Source organism: Anastrepha ludens, chromosome 5 (genome assembly GCF_028408465.1).
Source record: "Anastrepha ludens isolate Willacy chromosome 5, idAnaLude1.1, whole genome shotgun sequence".
In the NCBI taxonomy this organism is placed as follows: Eukaryota; Metazoa; Arthropoda; class Insecta; order Diptera; family Tephritidae; genus Anastrepha; species Anastrepha ludens.
The window spans coordinates 2859496-2881668 of NC_071501.1; the positions used below are offsets into that span (position 1 = coordinate 2859496).

The window sequence follows — 22173 nt, forward strand, 5'->3', positions numbered from 1 at the left end:
TGGCCTTTACATGAGAAAAGAAACTAAAAAGTTCGACCCAAATTGGGGGACATCAGAATTCGTTTCAGAGGTATGGTTCCTTCGGCAAAGTTTCTTATTTTGATCCCTAGAATATGATTTTCACAGAGCAATGGGCGATTTTTTTGCCTCCCCACAAAAGACACTAAAAGTTCGACCCAAATTGGGGGACATCTAGTTCTAGCTTCCTGAGATCATAGCGAAGACTGCAATGTCCCGTGTCGTACGCAATAAGAGTTCGTAAGCCCTCTCTATCCAGGTTTAACAGCCCATTTTATGCTCTTCTAAAGGAAGGATAAACTGTTTAGACTGCCTCTCTTCATTTTTCTCCATTATGTTTCCTCAGCCTTTGATAAGTTCCTCTATATGGGATTCGGTTTCACGAAATTTTGTGATAGCGTCTAGTTTTGCAAGGCAGTTCACCTGTTACTGGCTATCATAACCTTCAAGTCCTGGTATCCAGCCCAACAAAACGGTGTTCTTTGCTCCTCGGGTATTGAAGGTATTAGGTAGAGTGAATAATAATAATTTTGAATGATTTTGGATGTTGTTATGTGATACTATAGTTCACTTAAGGCTGCCTGACTGTCTGAGGAGGAATGTTATAGTGTTAGTGGGAGTATGCCCCACATACCACTGGTGCGACGGCGCCTTTGATGATGTTTCTGACATTTTGATTTTAACCACCTACCCAAAAAAAAAAAAAAAAACTGTCTGGCAAAATGCATATGTGCTTCGAAGTTGTCTTCCTTCTAAGACATTCTTTGCTACAGATTTCAGTGTCATGGATTTGTGCTTGAAAGGGTTTGGGATAACTGGCCATGGGTATCGGTATTTTAACGCTAGGCTCAAAAACACCCGCACCAGCCCTACCATCCGCAAGCTTCGAACCATTTGTGTACCGGATTTGTAATATCATAAACGCAGAATTGCCGAACTATTCCATTATCCCAATGAGCTTTATTTCATAATTCTATATAGAATGAAGTCACTTCTCTTATCATATCTAAACTCCCCTTCATACTTATTCTTACAGCTCATGAAACATATTAACTCACACATAGTTTCCAGTCAATAGGAGAAGGTGGTAGTTTTCTACCCACTTACAGTGTAAAAGTTCACGAGTCGAAGGTCAATAAATTTGAATGAAAATAGTAGCAAATAAATCAAACTTTAATAAATGCAAACCATTTCGGTGGCTCATCACTTCACATATTCGATAACAACGACGTAGGTAGGCATGCCAACAAAGAGTGTTAAAAATAGCTCGATATTTACAATGACATCAAAAATGTTGTATCAAAGGCAACTGCCCAGCAGGAAAACTTAATTAACTTAAAACTTTCTATACAAATGGTATAACATTTAGGATTTATGTTTTGAATTCAACAGTAGTGCCATGTTTTATATGGGTTGTACGGCACCATCGGTTTTGAACTCTTTAATTGGGTAAATAATTAAAGGTAAAGCCGATGGTGGGGAACAAATACATATAATTTTTTTCATGATTAATTTTAATAAAGTAATTTATTTGATTATGAAAAGCAATTTGATCCCGCTTTTTATAATCAAGAAAAAGCAGTGGTCTTTAAATCAAATCTCATTGCGATGGAAAATATATAGCATAGGTTCGAAAGCGCTAACAGCTATTCAGCATTAAATTAAGAAACAGCGGGAAAAAGAAAGAAAAATTAAACCAGAATATTTCAAAGCATTTTCAGTTTGTATGAAGTTAACAGCCCTACACTGGCCGGAAAAATTTCGGAGGGCAACTAATGGGGCAAATTCCTCTTTCTAGAAGAAACAAATAGTCTTTTCTCCGATCAGCTTTGTTTAGTAAATTTATTAAAAAGTATTAATTATTTTGGGTGAAAATCGGGGTGAAAAATATATGAGTATATTTTTCGGCCGCCGTGGCCAATAGATTGGTGTGTGAATATCATCCGGAAGTGCGTAGGTTCGAGTTTCAATGCATGAAACAACAAGTTATAGGGAGAGATTTGGCGAACCTCCGAGTGTATTTCTGCCATGAAAAAGCTTCTCATAAAAACCATCTACCGTTTAGAGGAGAAGCTCGGCCAAAGACTCTAAAAGGGTGTAAGCGCAATTACTTATTTATAGGGTTTTCCAATAAGAGGTGTTATTTTGATATTCAAAGAAAAATGCTATGTTTTAATATAAATGATCAGATGTTTATCTCATTATAAAGAGGAAGGTATGCCGTTAATAGTGGAAAATAACATCAGGCAAATGACCACCACGACCACGCTTACAGGAGAATATCCTTTTCATGAAATTTTCCATAACCGAATTGCAAAGTGGCTGCCTTATGTCCTCGATAACCTCTCGAATTCCATCTTTGAGGTCTTGAATCGACCCAGGACTGTTGGCGTAGACCTTCTCTTTCACGTGACCCTAAAGAAAAAAGTCACAAGGTGTTAAATCACAAGATCTCGGTGGCCAATTGTGATCACCTCTTCGAGAGATAACTCGGTCCGGAAACTTTTCCCGTGAGGATCGTTGCTTGTGTGGCACGTAGCGCCGTCTGGTTGAAAATGAACGTTGTCCAGATTAAGATCGCCCAATTCCGGCCATAAAAAATCATTCATCATCTCTCGATAGCGCAATCCATTCCCAAATAACACTTCTTATTAGAAAACCCTGTATATTATATATATTTTCTACGATCGAATTGTATAAGTGAAATGCAAAGAACGCGATGCATAACGGACAAATACTTCCTGAATACGTTCAGGCTTACAAATATGACATGCATTTAATTACAAATATAATTTTTTCCTAGCGGGTTATTACAAATGCTTAAAACTCGTCTGAGCTAATAAATATGATTCAATAGCAATACCGCTGACCCCGACTGTACCTTGAGACGGCACCAAAAAGTTTACTATAAAAAAGGGATTAAAAAATATTAGCTATTCACAATATTGCAAATTACAATAAATACAAAAACAAACACAGAAACCATGAATTTACCTTAGAGTAATAGATTTGTAAAATACCGAAAATGTTTAATATACAAAAATACTAAATATTAATAAAAAAAATAATAACCCACATTAGGAGTATAATAGTTTTGCAAAAATGTTTATTAAAAATTTTCATTCATAATTTCATATCTGTTCATCCCTGTATATCATCAGCAGTGATTACCACTCAGCCATTTTCACACGACTTTTTGCGCTCCTATAGGTTTGAATATATTGAAGTGGGTACCGAAGGCTGCTATACATAAACTGTGCCTAAATTCTACTATAAATACTGTAATACTTATAAATATGAACAACTTTATAAGAATACAACACTGAATACTTACGAAATATTTTTTGTGAGCATACAAAGAGCGACTCTGAAGATTTATTGCTTAGACTTGCAGGTTTTAGGCCTCTGCAGAGCAAACAAATACTGGCTGTGTTCCAATGGTCAATGATCGGGGTCTGAATAAAAATTGAACCGGTCTTCTGGTTTTGCTTTTCATCATTACATTTCATGCCAAATGCGGTCTTCTGCAAACAATTTTAATGCTAATGATGATGGCCCGGATCGTCGTTCGAGTGGGAATTGAGGGTGTTGGACAGAGTTTTCTTCCAAATACTTCCGAAGTATGTGCTTTATATGGAAGGAGTTTCTCAATACCGTGTGTAAAAAACAAATGCCAAAAACACACTTAAAATTTACACATTTTCACTAAAATGGTCTATACAACTGCATACCCGAAAATTTTCTAAAGACTCTGATTACAAAGTTTAAATTTCTGTTGATCATTCCTCGAAATTAGCTAATTTTTGTGAATTTTGTAAAAAGTTAATAGGTCTATTTATAAGTTCGTGCGGTTTTACAACAGATGGCGTAACTTGATTATTATTCCATCGATCCACATTTCCAAACATTCATTGGAGAGCTACTGTCGTAAGGCACAAACGTCAGTATAAGTTTTTTATTTGAAGCGTAAACAACAATATTTTTACCACACTTGAAAATGTCGAATTTCGTGCCAAATAATGTGTTTTTGCGGGGAATTCTTCTTCATTATTTTAATATGAAGAAAAAAGCAGCCGAAAGTCATCGTATCTTGGTGGAAGTTTATGGTGAGCATGCTCTATCTGAGCGAACGTGCCAGAAGTGGTTTGCACGCTTTAAAAGTGGTGATTTTGGCTTGGAAGACGAAGAACGCGAGGGTGCGCCGCCAAAGTTCATGGATACCGAATTGGAGGAATTGCTCGATCAAGATCCGGCTCAAACGCAAGAAGAGGTTGCAAAAACTTTGGGAGTTGATCAATCAACCATTTCCAAACGTTTAAAAGCCATGGGAATGATCCGAAAGGTAGGCCATTGGGTGCCGTATGAATTGAAGCCAAGAGACGTTGAACGCCGTTTTATGGCATGCGAACAACTGCTTCAACGGCACAAAAGAAAGGGTTTTTTGCATCGAATTGTGACTGGCGATGAAAAGTGGGTCCATTACGACAATCCAAAACGTCGGGCAACGTATGGATACCCTGGCCATGCTTCAACATCGACGTCGGCGCAGAATATTCATGGCCTGAAGGTTATGCTGTGTATCTGGTGGGACCAGCTGGGTGTTGTGTATTATGAGCTACTGAAACCGAATGAAACGATTACGGGGGATGTCTACCGACGACAATTGATGCGTTTGAGCCGAGCACTGCGAGAAAAACGGCCGCAATACGCCGATAGACACGACAAAGTTATTTTGCAACATGACAATGCTCGGCCACATGTTGCACAAGTGGTCAAAACATACTTAGAAACGCTCAAATGGGATGTCCTACCCCACCCGCCGTATAGTCCAGACCTTGCGCCATCCGATTACTATCTCTTCCGATCGATGCAACATGGCCTGGCTGACCAGCACTTCCGTAATTACGATGAAGTCAAAAAATGGATCGATTCGTGGATTGCGGCAAAACCGACCGAATTTTTCACAAAGGGAATCCGTGAATTGCCAGAAAGATGGGAAAAAGTAGTAGTAAGCGGTGGACAATATTTTGAATATTAAATTTGTAACCATTTTACGTCAATAAAGTTTCAAATTTCGAAAAAAAACCGCACGAACTTATTCATAGTCCTATTAGAAACTTTGATTTATAAGCCTGTTGTTAAACAATAAACTATTCTTTTTTTATAAACAATGTAATATAAGAAATTTTATGAATATTGTGAAAAGATGAAGTGACTTAATTACGTGAACACAGGTGTAGCTTCTTTTAAAATTTGGAGGCTCGAAATTGACTTTAGAGGTATGCTCAAATGGAATTTCTTTATACGAAAAAAATAAAAAAATAAAAGAATACAAAAAATAAAATATATTATAAAAAATAAATATAAAAAAATAGTTTCACACAAATTGGCCCGCCCTAATGCACAAGTATATACGTTTCTCGGTAAATAACGGTATTGTTAGTTTTTAAGATTTTCAGGATAAGTGTTTCATATGAAAATATTTGCATAAGGTTGCCACCTTTTCCAAAATATTTTATAATTAAGGGGTGGCTTTTCTAAAAATATATATTTTGTAAGTGAATAAAATATCAGTGATAGATGTGATTGCTGGCTATAATTATGAATCTAATATTTGTTCCAAACAGAGTTGCCACTAATTTCAAATATATAGTTTTTCCCACAGGTATAGTTAATATTCAGAATTAGAATTAGAATACAACATGTGAATATGTAGTTGTATGCGCAGGTAAAAAAAATATATATTAAAAAGCGTAATCTGGATGGATGATATAAGTATGTATGTATATGTACATATACTTATATTTGTATGAATATATGGCTGGGTGCCATCCATGCATACATAAAAATTAAATAAGAATAAGCTATAAATATCTTGGGACATATTTTTGAACAAGTGAATCATTGTTAGGGTGCAATTTAAAAAGAAAAAGAAATATTTAAAAAGTTAAACAAAATATTGCATCTCTTTACCTCGATTGAGTAATTCTTGTAATATTAGGTTCGCAACTAAGTTCTCGCTGTTCTTTTCATGAAAATACAACTTTATTCTGAAAAAATCGTTACAAGTGAATCATTGAAAGTATTACCCATCGCTTGCTACTACTTTTTCCCATCTTTCTGGTAGATCTCGTATACCGTCGCGGTAAAACTGTCCATCTTTTGAGGCTATCCACGGATCAATCCATTTTTTGATGCCTTCATATGAATGGAACTGCTGGTCAGCTAGACCATGTGCCATCGGCCCGAACAGGTGATAATCGGACGGCGCAATATCTAGAGAATGTGGTGGGTGGGGTAGGATTTCCCGTTTCAGTGTTTCCAGGTAGGTTTCAACGGGTTTGGTAACGTTAGGCCGAGCGCTGTCATGCTGTGGAATCACTTTTTCATGCCTCTCCGCGCATTGCGGCCGCTTCTCGCGCAGTGCTTGGTTCAATCGTATCAATTGAAGTCGATACCGATCCCCAGTGATGGTTTCGCTTGATTTTAACAGTTCATAATAAATAACACCAACTTGGTCGCACCAAATACCTGGCATAACCTTCGTAGCGTGAATATTCGGCCGAGGCGATGACGTAGAAGCATGACCGGGCAGTCCCCATGACTTGTGTTTCTTTGGATTGCTGTAATGAATCCATTTTTCATCACACGTCACGATGCGATGAAGAAAACCCTTCCTTTTTTGCCGCTGGAGCAGTTTTTCACAGGCGAAAAAATGACGTTTAACATCCCTTGGTTTTAACTCAAAAGGAACCCCAGTGTCCTGTTCCTGAATCATTCCCAAAGCATGCAATCGCTTGGAAATGGATTGGCGAGTAACTCCTAATACTGCAAGCAAGCTGACGCACCTAATACATATACATATGTGCATTAGGGTGCATCACTCTTCGTACAAAAAAAAAAATCATAACTGGTACAGTAATTCTAAATATTTTTCCGAAATATTTTGGCTAAAGTCTTAGAATGGAACAGCATAAATTTGAAAACTTCGGTGGAAGAAACGGAACTTTTTTTTGATAAAGCTCTTCAATGTACATATATAAGCTGCGAGCTTCTCAAACAAAATTTCTAAAGATGTTGATGAAATTTTTGAATTTATTATGGGAAAATGAATGACGCAAGAAAATATATATAAGTCACATTTCCCGTGGAGAAATATCACTTCCTCTCGGCAAGTTCGAAAAACATTGAGTAAAGCTTGGTTACCCAGATGTTAGTTATGATCTTTACAAGTTAATTTATGCGTTATTTAATTTATTCATTTTGTTTGTTTGGTTTTCCATTTAATGTAAGAGAAAAAAATTATGATAATAGTAATAAAATGTAGCACACCACCTGTTGCACTCCACGCCACAATGCTTGCTTATGCAAATATATGTGCATGTCTGTATCTTCTTCACTTCCCAGTACTTTCACATGCCCACAAATCTACTACGTAGTGTAGTGTATCTTTCAACACTTATACCGTTAATTACATAACTGTCAATACCTCCACCTGTGGAGCTCAGTTATGACATAATTGCTTACAGGCACTAGCTAAAGAGTTTATCAGTTGTTGCTGTCACTATATCTCTGGCATAGTTGGGGGTTTCTTCTTCTTGTGGATCCACATTCCGTATTCAATCACTATAATTGTCCATTAAATGCGATTCGTTATCAGATTGTCATTTTTTAATGGCAACATAAAATTATGCAAATTGATATGTATGTCTGTGTGTGCCTCTGTTAAATATTTTTTCAATATTTTTTCTGTTACTTTTATTTTTCTTTTGTTGGCAAAGTACAATACTTGGTTTTTTTCGGCGCTTTAATAGTGTGACAAAAAGTTCATTTCTTATGCATTCGCTTGTTTACTACTGCTTTGACCGATTTTCCTCCACAATAGCCCGAAAATCATCCGAAAATATTCCAAAAAACTGGGTTAATTACGGCCGCAGTTGGCCATTGTTGGCAAAACTTTTGTTATGAGCAGGCGCATTGTTCACCTTTCTGTCATCGCTGCTTCTGCCGTCTTGCGCACCGCTGAGAGCTTTTTAGATAGCCGCATAAATGTTCGTACATATTTAACACAAGTGTTGTTAGTGCTGCAGTTATATGTACATGTACATATAAATATAGATATTTTATTCAAATGATCACCCGTCATATCTGCATGCGTCAGTTTGCCGCGTAAACAAAATAATTTTATAGTTAACTGTCATTGATGCTCATTTTATTTGTTGTTTATTTTATTGTTGTTATTGTTGCTGGTGTCACTATTTTGAGTTTTTTTCTTTTTGGCCCACCTCAGTGCCAAGTCGAGTGAAGCAAATGTACATGCCCACCTGGGCCTCGCAAGCCATGGCTGAAATTGCTTCATGCTTGGCTTAACTGTGCTTTAGGGTTTTCCGCAAGCAAATCTAACTAGTCACTTAATTAACTGAGTTAAGAATTTGACAAGTTGATGTGCCGGCGACCTTGACGTGCTAACCGTGGAATCTGTGAAGGTCTCGTCAACTGTCATTTGTCGGTAGCCGCGAGCAGAACTCTTTTTATTTTACGTTGCTAACTTTGGCAAAGCCTATCCTTAAAACGATTTTTCTTTTATTTTTAACTTTGCTTATGTTCTCGCAACACTCAAAATGTTTTAAAGCAAACAAGAAAAATCGTTAATATTTTTTTCTTGCCAGTGTTGTATTGCTTATGTCATGACGCATAACAAACTTGGTATTCATACATGTGCACAAATACATATTTATTTCATAGATTTCAGTAACTTCTCAGATATTCCACATTCCCACTCTAACTCCCTACTTTAGATTTGATAATTTGCTTACTATATAAAGCGAGTTCTGCATTTTGTAACTTTGAGTTCTGCATTTTGTAACTTTTTATAACTGTCCAATTAGAAAAATCATTTGTATTTTTCAACCTCTTATGACTATTTTTCGTTTTTTTGACAAAATTTGGACAAATGAGTTATATAAAAATCACAGCGTGTCAGGCTAACGCCCGAACTTTCGTACGACTAGTCGAGTAACCTGATGACAACGTCTAGGGTTGCTTTAGTGCGTAATCAATAAAACCTCACATGCAAGCTTAAATAAATTGCTGTCACTTAGTGTCACTACTACTTCGCTTGCACTGCTATTTTTAGGCACCGTAAAAAAAGAGTGCGCAGCATGAGAATGAACGGAACTTTTTGAGCCTAAAAACTAGCTTTGAAATGTATATATTTTTAGTGGTGTGATATTTATGGATACCAGCTGCCATTCAAACTTTTTCTATCGTCTACCGAATGGTAGTCATGCACCAACGCATTCGGCTACGGTGGTCGCCTTGGACATGAAACCTGATGATAGAAAACGTTTTTTAATAGCGGCAGGCAATAGCAATCCTCCGAGTGTATTTTTGCCATGAAAAAGAATCTCATAAAAAATCGACTGTTGTTCAGAGACGGTATAAAAGTGTAGGTCCCTCCATTTGTGAAGAAAAAACGTCAAGGCGCACACTACAAATTGGAGGAGGAACTCAGCCAAACACCTAACAAAGATGCCAGCAATATACATACGAGCAAGATTTATCTCTAGCGAGTATGGTTATGCCGCTTAAAATTGGTATAACTCACTATTTTCAATGCTGCCACATCTCTTTCAAGACAATTTCATTAGACGTGTTTTCATACAGGCAGACCTCAACCTTGCGAATTCTCTTTATGTATTACCAGTCGTGTTAATCCTCCTGTTTGACTGTTTGGCGGATTTTACCTTTAGATGCTAATTTTTAAGAACCGTATTTTGAATAAAAATAGTGCAACCTGAAATAATCTAATTTTTACTTGTTTTATTTTAAAATAACATCTTTTGAAATACCCTTTGCTATTGACCACGAACACCACCTGAATCTTGAGTATTAAAGGCTATTAAAGACAAAAATAAGAAAAAATTACAAAAAAAAGATTTTTTCTTAAACTCGGGCAAGTTCATAGTGTGCACTGATAGCTTATGGTGCTTTTCGGCCATCCAGAACTACAACAACTCTAACTAAATAATTAATTTTATAAGAGAGACACTAACTACCTAACCACGAAATATCAAAATTATGTGGATTCCTGACCATGCAGATATTAATGGTAATACACATGCTGACCGAATTGCAAAACAAATGAGAATCATCCCTACCATTACAACCAATATCATCTTTAAACATGACATCTACAGTCTCATAAAGAACCAAAGGCAAAGTGACCTCCTACGCGAGTGGAGTAACTATAACCATCCCTACTCCTTAGTTAATCCTAAGCGTGTAAAACCAGGTTTTAGTGAGTCAATCCTAACGAATATGGTCACACCATACATACGCCTTCGACTAGGCCACACAATAATTACACACGCCCATATACTTTAAGGCATTCCACCCAATCTATGCCTGTTTTGAAACTCCACCCTGAGTATAAATAACATTCTGTCTTCATGCCCTAACCTTGCATCGACTAAACATCATTACTTTCGCAACATTGACCCTCTTCAAATATTAAAAAATCTAACCGAAGCCAACATATCTATATTATATAACTATCTCAAAGATACTGATCTACTTCGTCGGATCTAATCGAGCCATAATCAACCTGGCAGCCGAAAGCCTCCGAGCGCTGCACTACTTTTAGTTTGTATAATAATTTTATTGTTATGTAAACCTTTATAAAATAAAATAAAAAAAAAAAATTTTTTTAACATTTCAAAAAAAAAAAACCCTAAAATTCGTTTTCATAATATTTTTTTTCCCAAAAAAATTTTTTAATTGTTTTTTTTTGCCTATAAAAATGTTTAACTCCAAAAATAAAATATTAAAAAAAAAATAGTTTTTAAAACTCTACAAAATCAAAAAGTTAAAAGTGTTAAAACGAACCGATGATATTTTTCCCTTTGCTATTGACCACGAACACCACCTGAATTTTGAGTAACTTTCGGAGGAGTAAATTTATCGAAAAGTTATGTGAGATCTTTGTTGTAGAAGGGTCAATTCTCTATAAAAATATGTATTAGGTTTTTCTGTACCATTATTTTTTGCAGAGAAAAAAAATTGTAGTCCAAAAATTGCATGTAGTACTGTATTATATTTCGGCACGGCATAATTTTTAGAGCAAAACTAAAAAACCATGCGGTAACTGTAAAAAACAACAAACCTGCGAAGTAACGGATACTCTAATGTGTGCGGACCTATGTAATTTTTTGTTTACTGAGTGTAAAACTAAGAGTCGTACAGGTACAGGCTCATTTTTAAATAATTTTTAATAATAAATCTTTAAAAGGTGGCAACCCTATTCAAAATATATTTAGAATAAAAGTTCTATCACCTAAAATTTCCTGCATATCAACTCCCGCATTCTCATTTCGTTGTCTTAAACTATTTTCATATGTATATTACATGAAAACTAATGTAAAAAGCAAGACAGCAATTTTAGTTGTCTTCACGCCTCGACAATTGCCCATTCATAGTCACAGCTTTGCACAACCACCCGTATTTGTATGTAAATCCATTAAAATGAATCCAAGTAACAACCAAGAAGCAGAGCAATCACTATTATATATTTTGCAACACTTGAAATCAATTGTTGCCGACACTCAAAGTGATTGCATCTAGAAAATAATGTTGCACCATGATTCGTACAACAACACTACCACGGTGACTAAAATGAGTGCACTGAATGCGCGGGCTGGTTGGATGGTTAGTTAGCTGGCAGCGAAGAAACCCAATAGCGAAGCACTGTTGCAACATTATGTGGTACGGCAACTAGTACGCGCACGAGTACTTATGAGTGCGAATGTGTGGTAGTGTGTGAATATGCAAATCACACGAAACCGGTAACGGTGAACGGAAAGCAAAATGATTGTCAAATATGAGTAAGTCCAAAGAAAAAAGCAAGCGTGGAAAGTGATATCGTATGGAGAGAATGTAGAGAATGGAGAATGGAAAAATAGAAATGGAAATGCAAGATTGTGCGCGAAATGCATTTCATTGATGTCTGTGATGTAAGTTTAGTGTGTGATGTGAAAATGAGGTAAATGTTGATAGAAGAAGAAAAGTCAGGCGGTTGACATTTGAGATCATTCAGCTTAGTTAGCAGTATCTACCATCACTTATTACATTCACTTGAAATGCAAATTTATAAATAAACAACATTCACTCACCCACTCACTTGGCACATTAGCGCATACCTCTCACACATTGCCGCCACTCATTCGATGAAATGAGATGTGCAAGAGACCCAGTGTTGGATCGTAAGAAAATGAGAGTGCGTGAAATAAATGCCTGCTTGGGGGAAAGAAGGTAGGAAAGTTACAGGTGTATTCAAAATGGAAATGTCCGCGAAGGGGAAATTTAATAATTGTCATTGAAAGTAAATTGCGCAAAAAACTGGAGCAAAGGCAACTTTTGTTATTGTAATAAACATAATATATATGCTTGCGTGCTACAAATATACATATATTTATATGTGCGAGTCTTTGTAAGCCTCTAATGTTTATACTTGTTGTTGTATTTTTCGTGTGCACCACTTTGCTTTAATTTTTCAAACTTTTATTTTCTTTGCTTACTTTTTCTTGCTTTTCCTTACAAGCTTGAAATTTTAAGTGGCAATTTCGCCAACATACCTGTCTGTTAGTGGCGCAGTGTGGCACAGGAAATGCAACGGACGTGGTAAGTGGTTTAGTTGATTGTACCATTAGTGGAAGTATAAAGCTATTTGTTTTTAATTTACTTGAGGAAGCAATTCACGTAGTAAAAACACGATCTAACACAAAAGGTCTAGTTCCAGCACCAACTCCATTATGGCTGAAACGAATTGAATTAATTTATGTATTTATTTAATTATTTATTCAATTGGAAATTAATCTGCTTATATTTTTGGCCGCGGGAATTCATAATTAATTTGGTTACTTTATACCGCCTGGGTGCTCTTACAGTCATCCTATAAATATTGCTCGTATGCTGAACAAATCGGGTGATTCTATGCGCACAACGAACCGGTGAAGAAGCAGTGATCTAAATACGTACTGCTCTACATACATACAATATTCCGCTGTAGTTTGCTATACGTATTTGAATATAATGCGAAAAGTTATGGGTCTGATTGAGAATAGTTGCAGCTATTAGAGACAAAAATAAGAAAAGATTACAAAAAAAAAAAAACATTTTTTCCTAAGATTTTTTTTCCAATTTTCAATTTTCAAAAAAATTCTAAAATTCTTTAGATCTTCATAATATTTTTCTCCTAAAAAATGTTTATTTTAAATTTTTTTTTGTAAAAATTTTTACTCCAAAAGTTATATAGTTAAACAAAAAATTATTTTTACAAAATTAAAAAATTATCTCTACAAAATTAAAAAGTTCAAAGTGTTAAAACGAACCGGATATATATTTTCCAAAAAACAATTTTTTAAGTATATTTTCTCGTAAAAAATTTTGAAGAATAAAATAATTTGAAAATGTTAAAAAGAACCAAATATATTTTGCTTTAAAAAGTTATATGCCATACATTGAATAAATTTCAAAATTATCAAATTTTTTCCAAAAGTTATGGGATTCCCCCTATGCAACTTTCAGGTATTATTGAGCACAGCCTCGGCTATAAGTATTAAACATGAAAACAAATTACAAAAAAAAAATGTTTCTGTCTTAAAAATATTTAACATCAAAATTAAACAGCTTAAAAAATTATTTTTAAAAATTTTACAAAATTAAATAGTTAAAAGTGGTAAAATCAAACAAAGATATTGAAAAAAAGATGTGTTTAAGTAAATTTGGTAGGAAAAAATTTAAGAAAATAAAAGAAGACGAGGTAATAAAAAACCCGAGGATATTTCGCTTTAATAAACTGTATACCAAATTTTTCGAAATTATTACATTTTTTCCAAAATTTTTCAGTTTATTTCTTATTATACACAAGCCCACAAATAACATAATTTTCGGAACAATTTCCGACACTGTCCAAAATACTTGGACTACTTGAGATGAAATTGCCTTGTCGTAATTACCAAAAGCAAAATCGCAAAAATTATTGAGATTAGCAGAGATAAGAGCAAAAATAACTCCAGCTCTGCCTTTATGAAAAAATTCATAGCGGTATCTCTTAGAAGCATATATGTATGTTTACGGAGACTTTAATGTCGGTTTTCTCTACACCTTCGTGCTTTACATTAAGACACTCTTTCAGATAACGTGCGAATTTAATGTCACATAATCACTAATTATGGAATTATGGAATATGACGCGGCAGAGAGGAGCGTGAGGCCAATGATATCCTAAACGATGGCATGAAATCGGGCATTATGTATGATGAAAGGCTAACCTTTAAGGCACCTACTTAGTACTCGTATCTAGTAGAAAAAGCTGGAAAAGTAGCAGTGGCACTATCTCGGCTCATCCTGAGCTCGGGAGGGCCCCGCCAACAACGTAGGCTGCTGTACGTAAGCGTGTTAATAAGTGTTCTTCTGTACAATGGACCTATCTGGTCTGATGCGCTGGATAAAACCTCACGCGCACGTGAAATGAGATCCTTGTATCGCCTTTGCTGTGTTAGAGTGCATAGCGCGTTCTGAACTACAGCAGATAAGGCAGCACTGGCGATAACTGAACTTTACTCAGTAGACATTTTGGCGAGGGAAATAGCTGAATTCTCAAAAAAAAGGTGAATCATCACGCATTGTTAGCAGAGTGGGGGAGAAATTCACCGAATGAACGTTGCACTTTTCGCCTAATTCGTTCTGTACGAAGTTGGGTCGACAGACAAAATGGGGATGTGCATTTCCACTGTGCCCAAATAATGACAGGACACGGGTGTTTCACATTTACATAAATTCGGACATGAACACGACCCTTACTGCATCTTCTGTGCAAATGACGATATGGAAGACGTAGAGCATTGTGCTTTTGTCTGTTTGGAGTTTGTAACCGAAAGGATGGACTTGAAGGTAGGGAGGCCACTTAAGTTTAACATCCTGGTTGCTATTACTCGTATGCTTGAGTCAAATAAAATCATCACAAAGTTACGTGCCGCTGTCCCTCCACGAAGAAATAGTTCCACGGAAAAAAGAGCATGGAGCAGCGGTGGGTTATAGGGCGTTGAGCCAAACGGCAAGTCTCATGCTTCGGCTTTTAATGTTCTGTGCCACTTCTACAACAAAAAACAAACTCTCTGATGATGTTAGTAGAATAACCAATGGCTGTCGATTCCGAGCTGTGCGAAAGAACTTAACCGTTTGCAGTTAACAACTTGGCGTATTTGAGTCGGAACTTGAGTCTATACTCGGACAAGTTTCAAATGACAATGAGGCAACACGTTGTTGAACTAGACAATGTGGTTCGTTTGCTGACTTTGTTTCGGAGTGTTGGAAGGGGACCTCAATTTCGATCCAGAAATAAAATTTAGCAACGAGCGTTTTTTTGAATGAATGATGATTATATTAACAAGTAAAATTACCGATATAGGACGACTCAAGAGGTTCACTAGCTGCTAATATAACTATAAAAAGGTGCTATTTGAGATGAACTTACGCGCAATTGTTCGAAAAATGTCAGCTCTCTCGAAAGAGACTTGAATTTACCATTAAGATTATGCAATTTGAATCTGCTAGACTTTCTCTTGTAAGGCAGGTCTATGCCAATACTTGTAAGCCTCAATCAATCCAATTAATGGTTGTACGTCAGGCATTACAAAATTAGTTTTACAAGTATTTAGAAAAAGAGTATTAAAATGGCTTGAAGGGTTTGAAGCCTCCTCCTCTTTAAGAAAGGAGGGCTTAATAACTATCAGTAACTTAATCAAAAATTAAATGCCCTATAGCTCTTTACGATTACGGGTTTTTGTAAAATTGATAAGCCTGAAATGGAATATTTATTCATGAATCCCCTGATAACTAAATTTTTTTACGATAATAACAGGCATTGTTTTTGTACGGACCAGTTTAGATCTTTTAAATGGACGGTATTATATCGAACAATGCAATCACTAAAAACTGGATCGCTACAGAATTTCAACGGGAGTGGCCGTAGCATAAAACACATTTTCCTCTAAACAATCTAGAAATTCATATTTAGCACCTTGAGCTCAAAACTACTCAAATTGCTCTAAGCAAAGAACTAGAGAGTGGTTTGTCAACAAAAGCATCATTCAACTTTTCAGATCCACGGTTGATGAATGAAATACCCGCTTAGCTCTATTCGCACAATGATTGATATAGAAAATAAAATCTCACTAAGAATTCATCGCAACACCTTAGCCAGTAAAGTTAGTTAACAGCTCAATGTTACACTTAATTCCGATTGTTATGAGCATAAGACTGAAAAGATCTTTTAGAGAAGAAGTATGATATTATATTTTTTGCCTCATGCCAGCTAACTGCATTGGTCAAGCCAGCTAAGCTTTCAGCAGCATGCCACAGAGATTTAGAGTAGTGGAAGGTCATTTACGTAGCAAAAGTGGACCAAGGTGGCTGCTTTGAGGCACGCCGGAGCCAACATCATTTATGAGCTATTGCGTTTTATGCGGTGCGCGTATTTAATGCTGAATAAAAAATTAATTAAATGTTGCAAAATCTAAGGAGGCTTTGCAATTACCATTTCAATTAAGAAATGCGAGTTTTACTAACTTTTTTATTTCTGCTTAAAAAGCAGAAAAGAAGAAGAGGAAAAGCAGTTTTTTTCTAAATAATAGAGGCGCTTTTCTTGTGCCTTTCCTGTTCGACGTTTAAGAACCATTCGGAAGCGAGCTAAATACTCAATGGAAAACAAATTTGTGTTTCAGGTTTTAGGTTTGAACAATGTTTTATTTCACATCTCAACATTACATCAACAATTTACACATTTTCATACGTTTTATCAGTTATTTGGTAGTAGTAAAGAGTATGTTTTGTTTTTTATATTTTTTGTGTTTTTTTTGTTACATATTTTTAGTAAGTTTTTTGCTTAGCTTTTGTTCTCGCAGCATAATAAGTTCGTATAAAAAATCATAAACTAAAAATTAAAAATTTAATTAAAAAATAATACAATACGGTCACACTAACTCACACAGGAGCATCACTTAAGCTAATTTTTTTATTTTTTATTTTTTGTTTCTTTTTTTTGTTTTGATTTATTCTCTGTTTAATACGAATATCGAAGATTATGATATGTATTTATATATTATATATAAGTGGTATGTATGTAAGTTGTATTCAATTTGCGTATAAGAATATTGCATATAAATCTTTGCAGGTATGTGTTGCATATTTTGCTAAGTAATAATGTAATTATAAAATCATTAAAAATATATATTGCAATATTACAGCACGATTAACACTATTACTTCGCTAAGAGAAATGTTTACATATATTTACAAACATATACATATACAGTTATACTCTTATATATATAAGTAGCATTAAAGGGAATCTCATATTGAATCACTTGCAAGTCTTTTACGCATTCGCATTAGCTAAGACTTATAGCTTACATACATACATAGCTACATATACAAATATACATATGCAATATATTCGTATACATATTACCTCCAATGGGAGTAAATTAACTCAAAACAACAACAAGATCATTTATCACTTAACGAACGAACTCGAACGCCACCGGCAACGCTCCATTTGCGACTGCAGCTCCAAAATATTCCACATGCGCCCAGAGTAGAGCAAGTGTTTTTAGGATTGTGTTCACAAACTGTTGAATGTGCTGGTGGTGTGCGGAGGACGCGATTGGCCATGTCACAGGAACCCCACCCTGTTGGACGTGTCTCAACGGCGCCAAATATCACTGATGGTCGGAATATTGTGTCATATATTCCTTTGTACAACTTGAAAACTGCTTAAAAAACACTTACAACTATTTATATGTATGTAAAAAAGTTTGTTAATGTTGAGTTTGCATAAAAAATTATGGCTTAAACTAAAATCGCAATCATAAATGTACATACGAAAAAAAACAAAAAAAAAAAAAACACGAAACAAATAAAAATAATAATAATAATAATAATTGGTAAAAGATCAGTTATGTTTATGTGTGTGTAGTACGTGTTTCTCAAATTCCAAAACGTTTCGCCTAATTCGAGTTCCAAAACGTTCCATTATCACGATCACGCGGTTACGGTAAATTTTTCTCAATTCATCTCACTTTTCATATTTTTCGTCTTTCGAGTCGCATCATCCATATCCTTTAGCTCGCTTTCTCTCTGGTTCGTCTGAACGTCGAGTGTTCAAAGGTCTTTATTCACAACTTTTTCTCAATGCTGTAACGAAAGAAAGAGGGAGAGAGAGGGAAGGAGCAGACGTGTGACGGAGTTTACGTAGACGGAGAGCAAGGCAAAGGCATATGGGCATTATGTGTGAATGAGGTATATGAGTGAGAGAGATGGAGAGAGATAGAATTGCCATATTAGTATTCATGCTCCTCATGTTCGTATTCGCCATATGATTCCACCTCATGACCACCAAAGTCGTGGCTCTCTTCATGATATTCTTCATGGTGATGGACGGGCTCGTGTTCATGGATTTCCTTGTGCACGAAAACGGGTTCCTTATAGGAGATGTGTTTCTCATGGTAGACGGGTACGTGTTTTTCAATGTGAACGGGCACTGGTTTCTCGACTGGTACCTTGACTGGGTAGGGCACATGTTTTTCAACCTTGACTGGGATTTCCTTGATAACTGGGTAAGGTGCTGGCACATGCACTTTCACTTCATATGGTACTGGTTTGTCAACGTGCACAGGCACGGGGTTATCATAGGGTACATGTACTGGAACGGGCACCTTCTTGATAACTGGCACTGGCACTGGTTTCTCCACATGGTATGGTACTGGTTTTTCTACATGATAAGGTACAGGTTTGTCGACATGCACCTTGACTGGATAGTGCACGATCTTCTCAACTGGGTATGGTTTCTCAACCTTAACTTCCACCTTTACTGGCACATGCACCTTCTTCTCAACTGGATAGGGAGCGGGCACATGAACTTTCACTGGCACATGCACCTTCTTTTCAACTGGGTAGGGAGCGGGTACGTAAACTTTCACGGGCACTGGACGATCATAGTGTACGTGTACTGGATAGGGCACCTTCTTCTCAACTGGATAGGGGGCGGGCACTTCATGTGGCACCTTTACGATTTCCTTCACCTCATAAGGTATATGCTTGACCACGGGATATGGTTTGGGCACTTTGACCTTAATCGGCACTGGTATATGCTTCTCGACGGGTACGTGCACAATCTTTTCAACCGGGTAAGGCTCTGGCACTTTCTTGATAATGGTCAATGTTTTCTCCTCATGAATGGGATGATGGTACGAATGGTGATAATCCTCGAAATGATGTAGACCACGTTTGGTTTTGGTGCTCTCGCTATCGTCGGCGGCAGAGGCTTTCTCGGCACCTTCTTTCGCGGGCTCAGCGGATTTGGTTTCGGCGGCTTTTTCTTCTTCGGCGCGTGCGCTGATGGCCAGCAGCAACACTAGGGCCAGCAATGATGCTGAACGCTGTTTGGGAGAGAAATAGATAGAGAAGAAGGGAAAGAATAGGCGGAGGAGAAAGATTGACAGTCAACAAAAGTAATGGCAGAATAAGAGGAATAAGTATTTAGGTATAAGGGGAAACATTGTTAAGAAAGAGAAGGAAGATGAAAATTTGTGGTTAGATGCAATTGAAAAAAATGGAGTTATTCGAGAATTAAAATAAAATGCCAGTTGTCGTGTGAGAGAATTGTTTGTGAATTATTTTTTAAAAGAGAGCAAATTGCAGAAAATTGCGAATAGTTTGAAATAGTTGAAGTGCAGGAGAAGGAAGAAAAGGAATAAAAATTAGTAAATATTTTAATTTCTGTTTTTGTCAAAAGGCAGTTTGTGCCTCCCTAATGTTTTAACGACTTTGGTGAAACTAGCTGTTTTTACTTTAACTAATTAATTTTTAAAAGCTTGTGAGTCTTTAGTGGAATCTTGTAAAATTTTCTAGTACTTAAATGCAGATTTTGTTAAAATAATTTTTATTATAAAAAAAATTATGGGATGAAATTTATTGATAATTTTAAAATCATTTAGAAAACTAAAAGTTGTATAACATATTTTTTTAAGTATATTTAAGAAGTGAACTAAAACTTTTTGGAACGAGAAACAGTTTCAATGAATTAATTTTTAATAAACAGGTTGAATTCAATTACTTTAAAAATTGAGATTGTTTTCAAAGATATAGTTTTGAGAAGTGAGAAATTTTTTTGCAGTTACTGAACAAATTTATGCAGTTACTAAAACTAATACTGCTGTACAAAAACCAGATATATTAAAAACTTAGTTTAGAATACAAACAAATATTTAATAGTTAAAAACTTTACTGAGCCTTAATAACGATAGAGAGCTTTTAGCCTTTTAGTTAAGCCTGAATATCAAATTACTCAGTTAATTAAAGTTAAAAAAGAAAAATCGCGTAAATAACACCCTTTATAAAGCTAAATAAAATTTTTTGTTGAAATTATGAGAAGCTTATGGAGAATTTGGTAATATACGATAGGTAAAATAAATTTCGTAGTCTCTGGTAAATATTTATAAATTTTTAAAATGAAATATTAAAATTTCTTTTTAAAATATGAAAAACAAATCAATTTGTGAATTTACTGCAAAGTAGAAAAACATTTTGACAAGCAACTTTAAATATGAAATATCAAAAAATATTTTAAAGTACCAGCTTTTTAAATGTATTACAAATTATTAAATTTTCGTCTAAAATTTAGGTTTAAGAAGTTTTAGATTTAAGGGACCTTCTATTGTATTTCTGATTCAATAACAAAAGAAAAAAAAACATAGCTGCTAAGCTCGGAAATTTTTCTACAGTAAATTGCAAGCATTTTGAAAACTTGCCAAAAAAATATTTTTTCTTTCATGAAATAAATTTTTATAATTATTTTAGGTAGTTTTTTGAAATTATTTGGAAAATAGTTGCTCGCCTTTCAATCGGAATGTTTTGAAAAATTTATTTAATCACAAAATTCGATAGCAGATATTTTTAATTTTATACGAATTTCAATAGATTTTTGCCACTTTTTTCATCATCAATTAAATTTTTAATTTTTTCCCACTTGCACATTTGTTTTAATAAAACAGGAAATGTGTAGTCCAAAATGCACTATTGCTCATCCATTTTTCATAACATTCCACCACAGATTTTGACTTCATTGATGCCTTTGTTCAATTATCCTCTTTCACTCAATCCAATGTCATTTTCATGTCATAAATCACTTTTTCTACAGTTTTAGCTTTTTGTTTTTGTAATTTTTTATTAATTTTTTCGTTCTTTTGAAAATTTTGTCTGCACTTCTTCGCATACATACCAGCAGCTTCATCCTAAATCACAATGACAACGAAAAGTTGAAGCGAACGAAACGCAAAATCCCTTCCTGATATCCTGCGATGCAATGGTATTGATAATCCTCACGCACACAGCAAATTCACAATCCTTTTAACACTTGTGCTTTGATTTTAACGCTTGCGAAAGGAACTACAAACAAATGAAACGGAGAAGAAACAAAAGACTTAAGTAACGAACTTGAGCACTGTACGATTTTAATTCGTTGCTGTTTAACAGAACACTAATATTATTTCCAATAACCGCTGAATTATATAGAGCAAACAGTCGAAAGAAATATTTTTTTTTTAATTTTTATACATAATAAATTATTATTTTTTGTATGTTGTTTGCTTTATTGCATTACTTTGTAAACGCCGCACGATCCGTGCACGAGACGCGAGTTTTTGCAGCTACGTGAAGAGAGGGAAGAACGTAAAGCTATATGATGTGTATAGCTGAACAGTTAACGATTCAATGATACCAATTGGGGCCACTGTTTGCACTTTTATAGTTAATTCCATTTCCATTTGGTTAACCAAATCGTGATTGCTGCTGAGCGTTGCCGAAGACGTTGCCGAAAATGCCAAAACACCACGAACCACAACCACGTAGTGCATGAAGAAGCAGAAGCAGAAGCAGAAGTGAACGAAGACGAAGACGAAGAAGTGGAGCAGCGAGTCATGCAAAAATATGGCAGACAACAGTGGTGCAAATCAAGCACAACAACAATGCAGAAAATGAGTGTTGTATGCATGAAAAGCAAGACTGCTGCAATAGCCAACAAAAACAGCAACAACTGG

At 35.5% G+C, this 22173-nt stretch overlaps 1 protein-coding gene across 3 annotated transcripts; it reads right to left on the reverse strand.

Moving 5' to 3' along the window:
• Window positions 1-16821: 16821 nt before the first annotated feature.
• Window positions 16822-21828, reverse strand: LOC128864608 (mantle protein). 3 transcript variants are annotated; one of them, XM_054104367.1, is made up of 4 exons: window positions 21738-21828; window positions 21357-21523; window positions 18463-19515; window positions 16822-18258 (listed from the first exon to the last, which is right to left on the reverse strand). In XM_054104367.1, exons 2-4 carry the CDS (start codon window positions 21366-21368, stop codon window positions 18253-18255), a joined length of 1071 nt encoding a protein of 356 aa, XP_053960342.1. In that variant the 5' UTR covers window positions 21369-21523; window positions 21738-21828; the 3' UTR covers window positions 16822-18252. The 3 variants fall into 3 exon arrangements, with proteins under 3 accessions (XP_053960342.1, XP_053960341.1, XP_053960340.1); XM_054104366.1 differs by having other exon boundaries at window positions 16823-18271; XM_054104365.1 differs by having other exon boundaries at window positions 16823-19515.
• Between the last annotated feature and the right edge of the window lie 345 nt (window positions 21829-22173).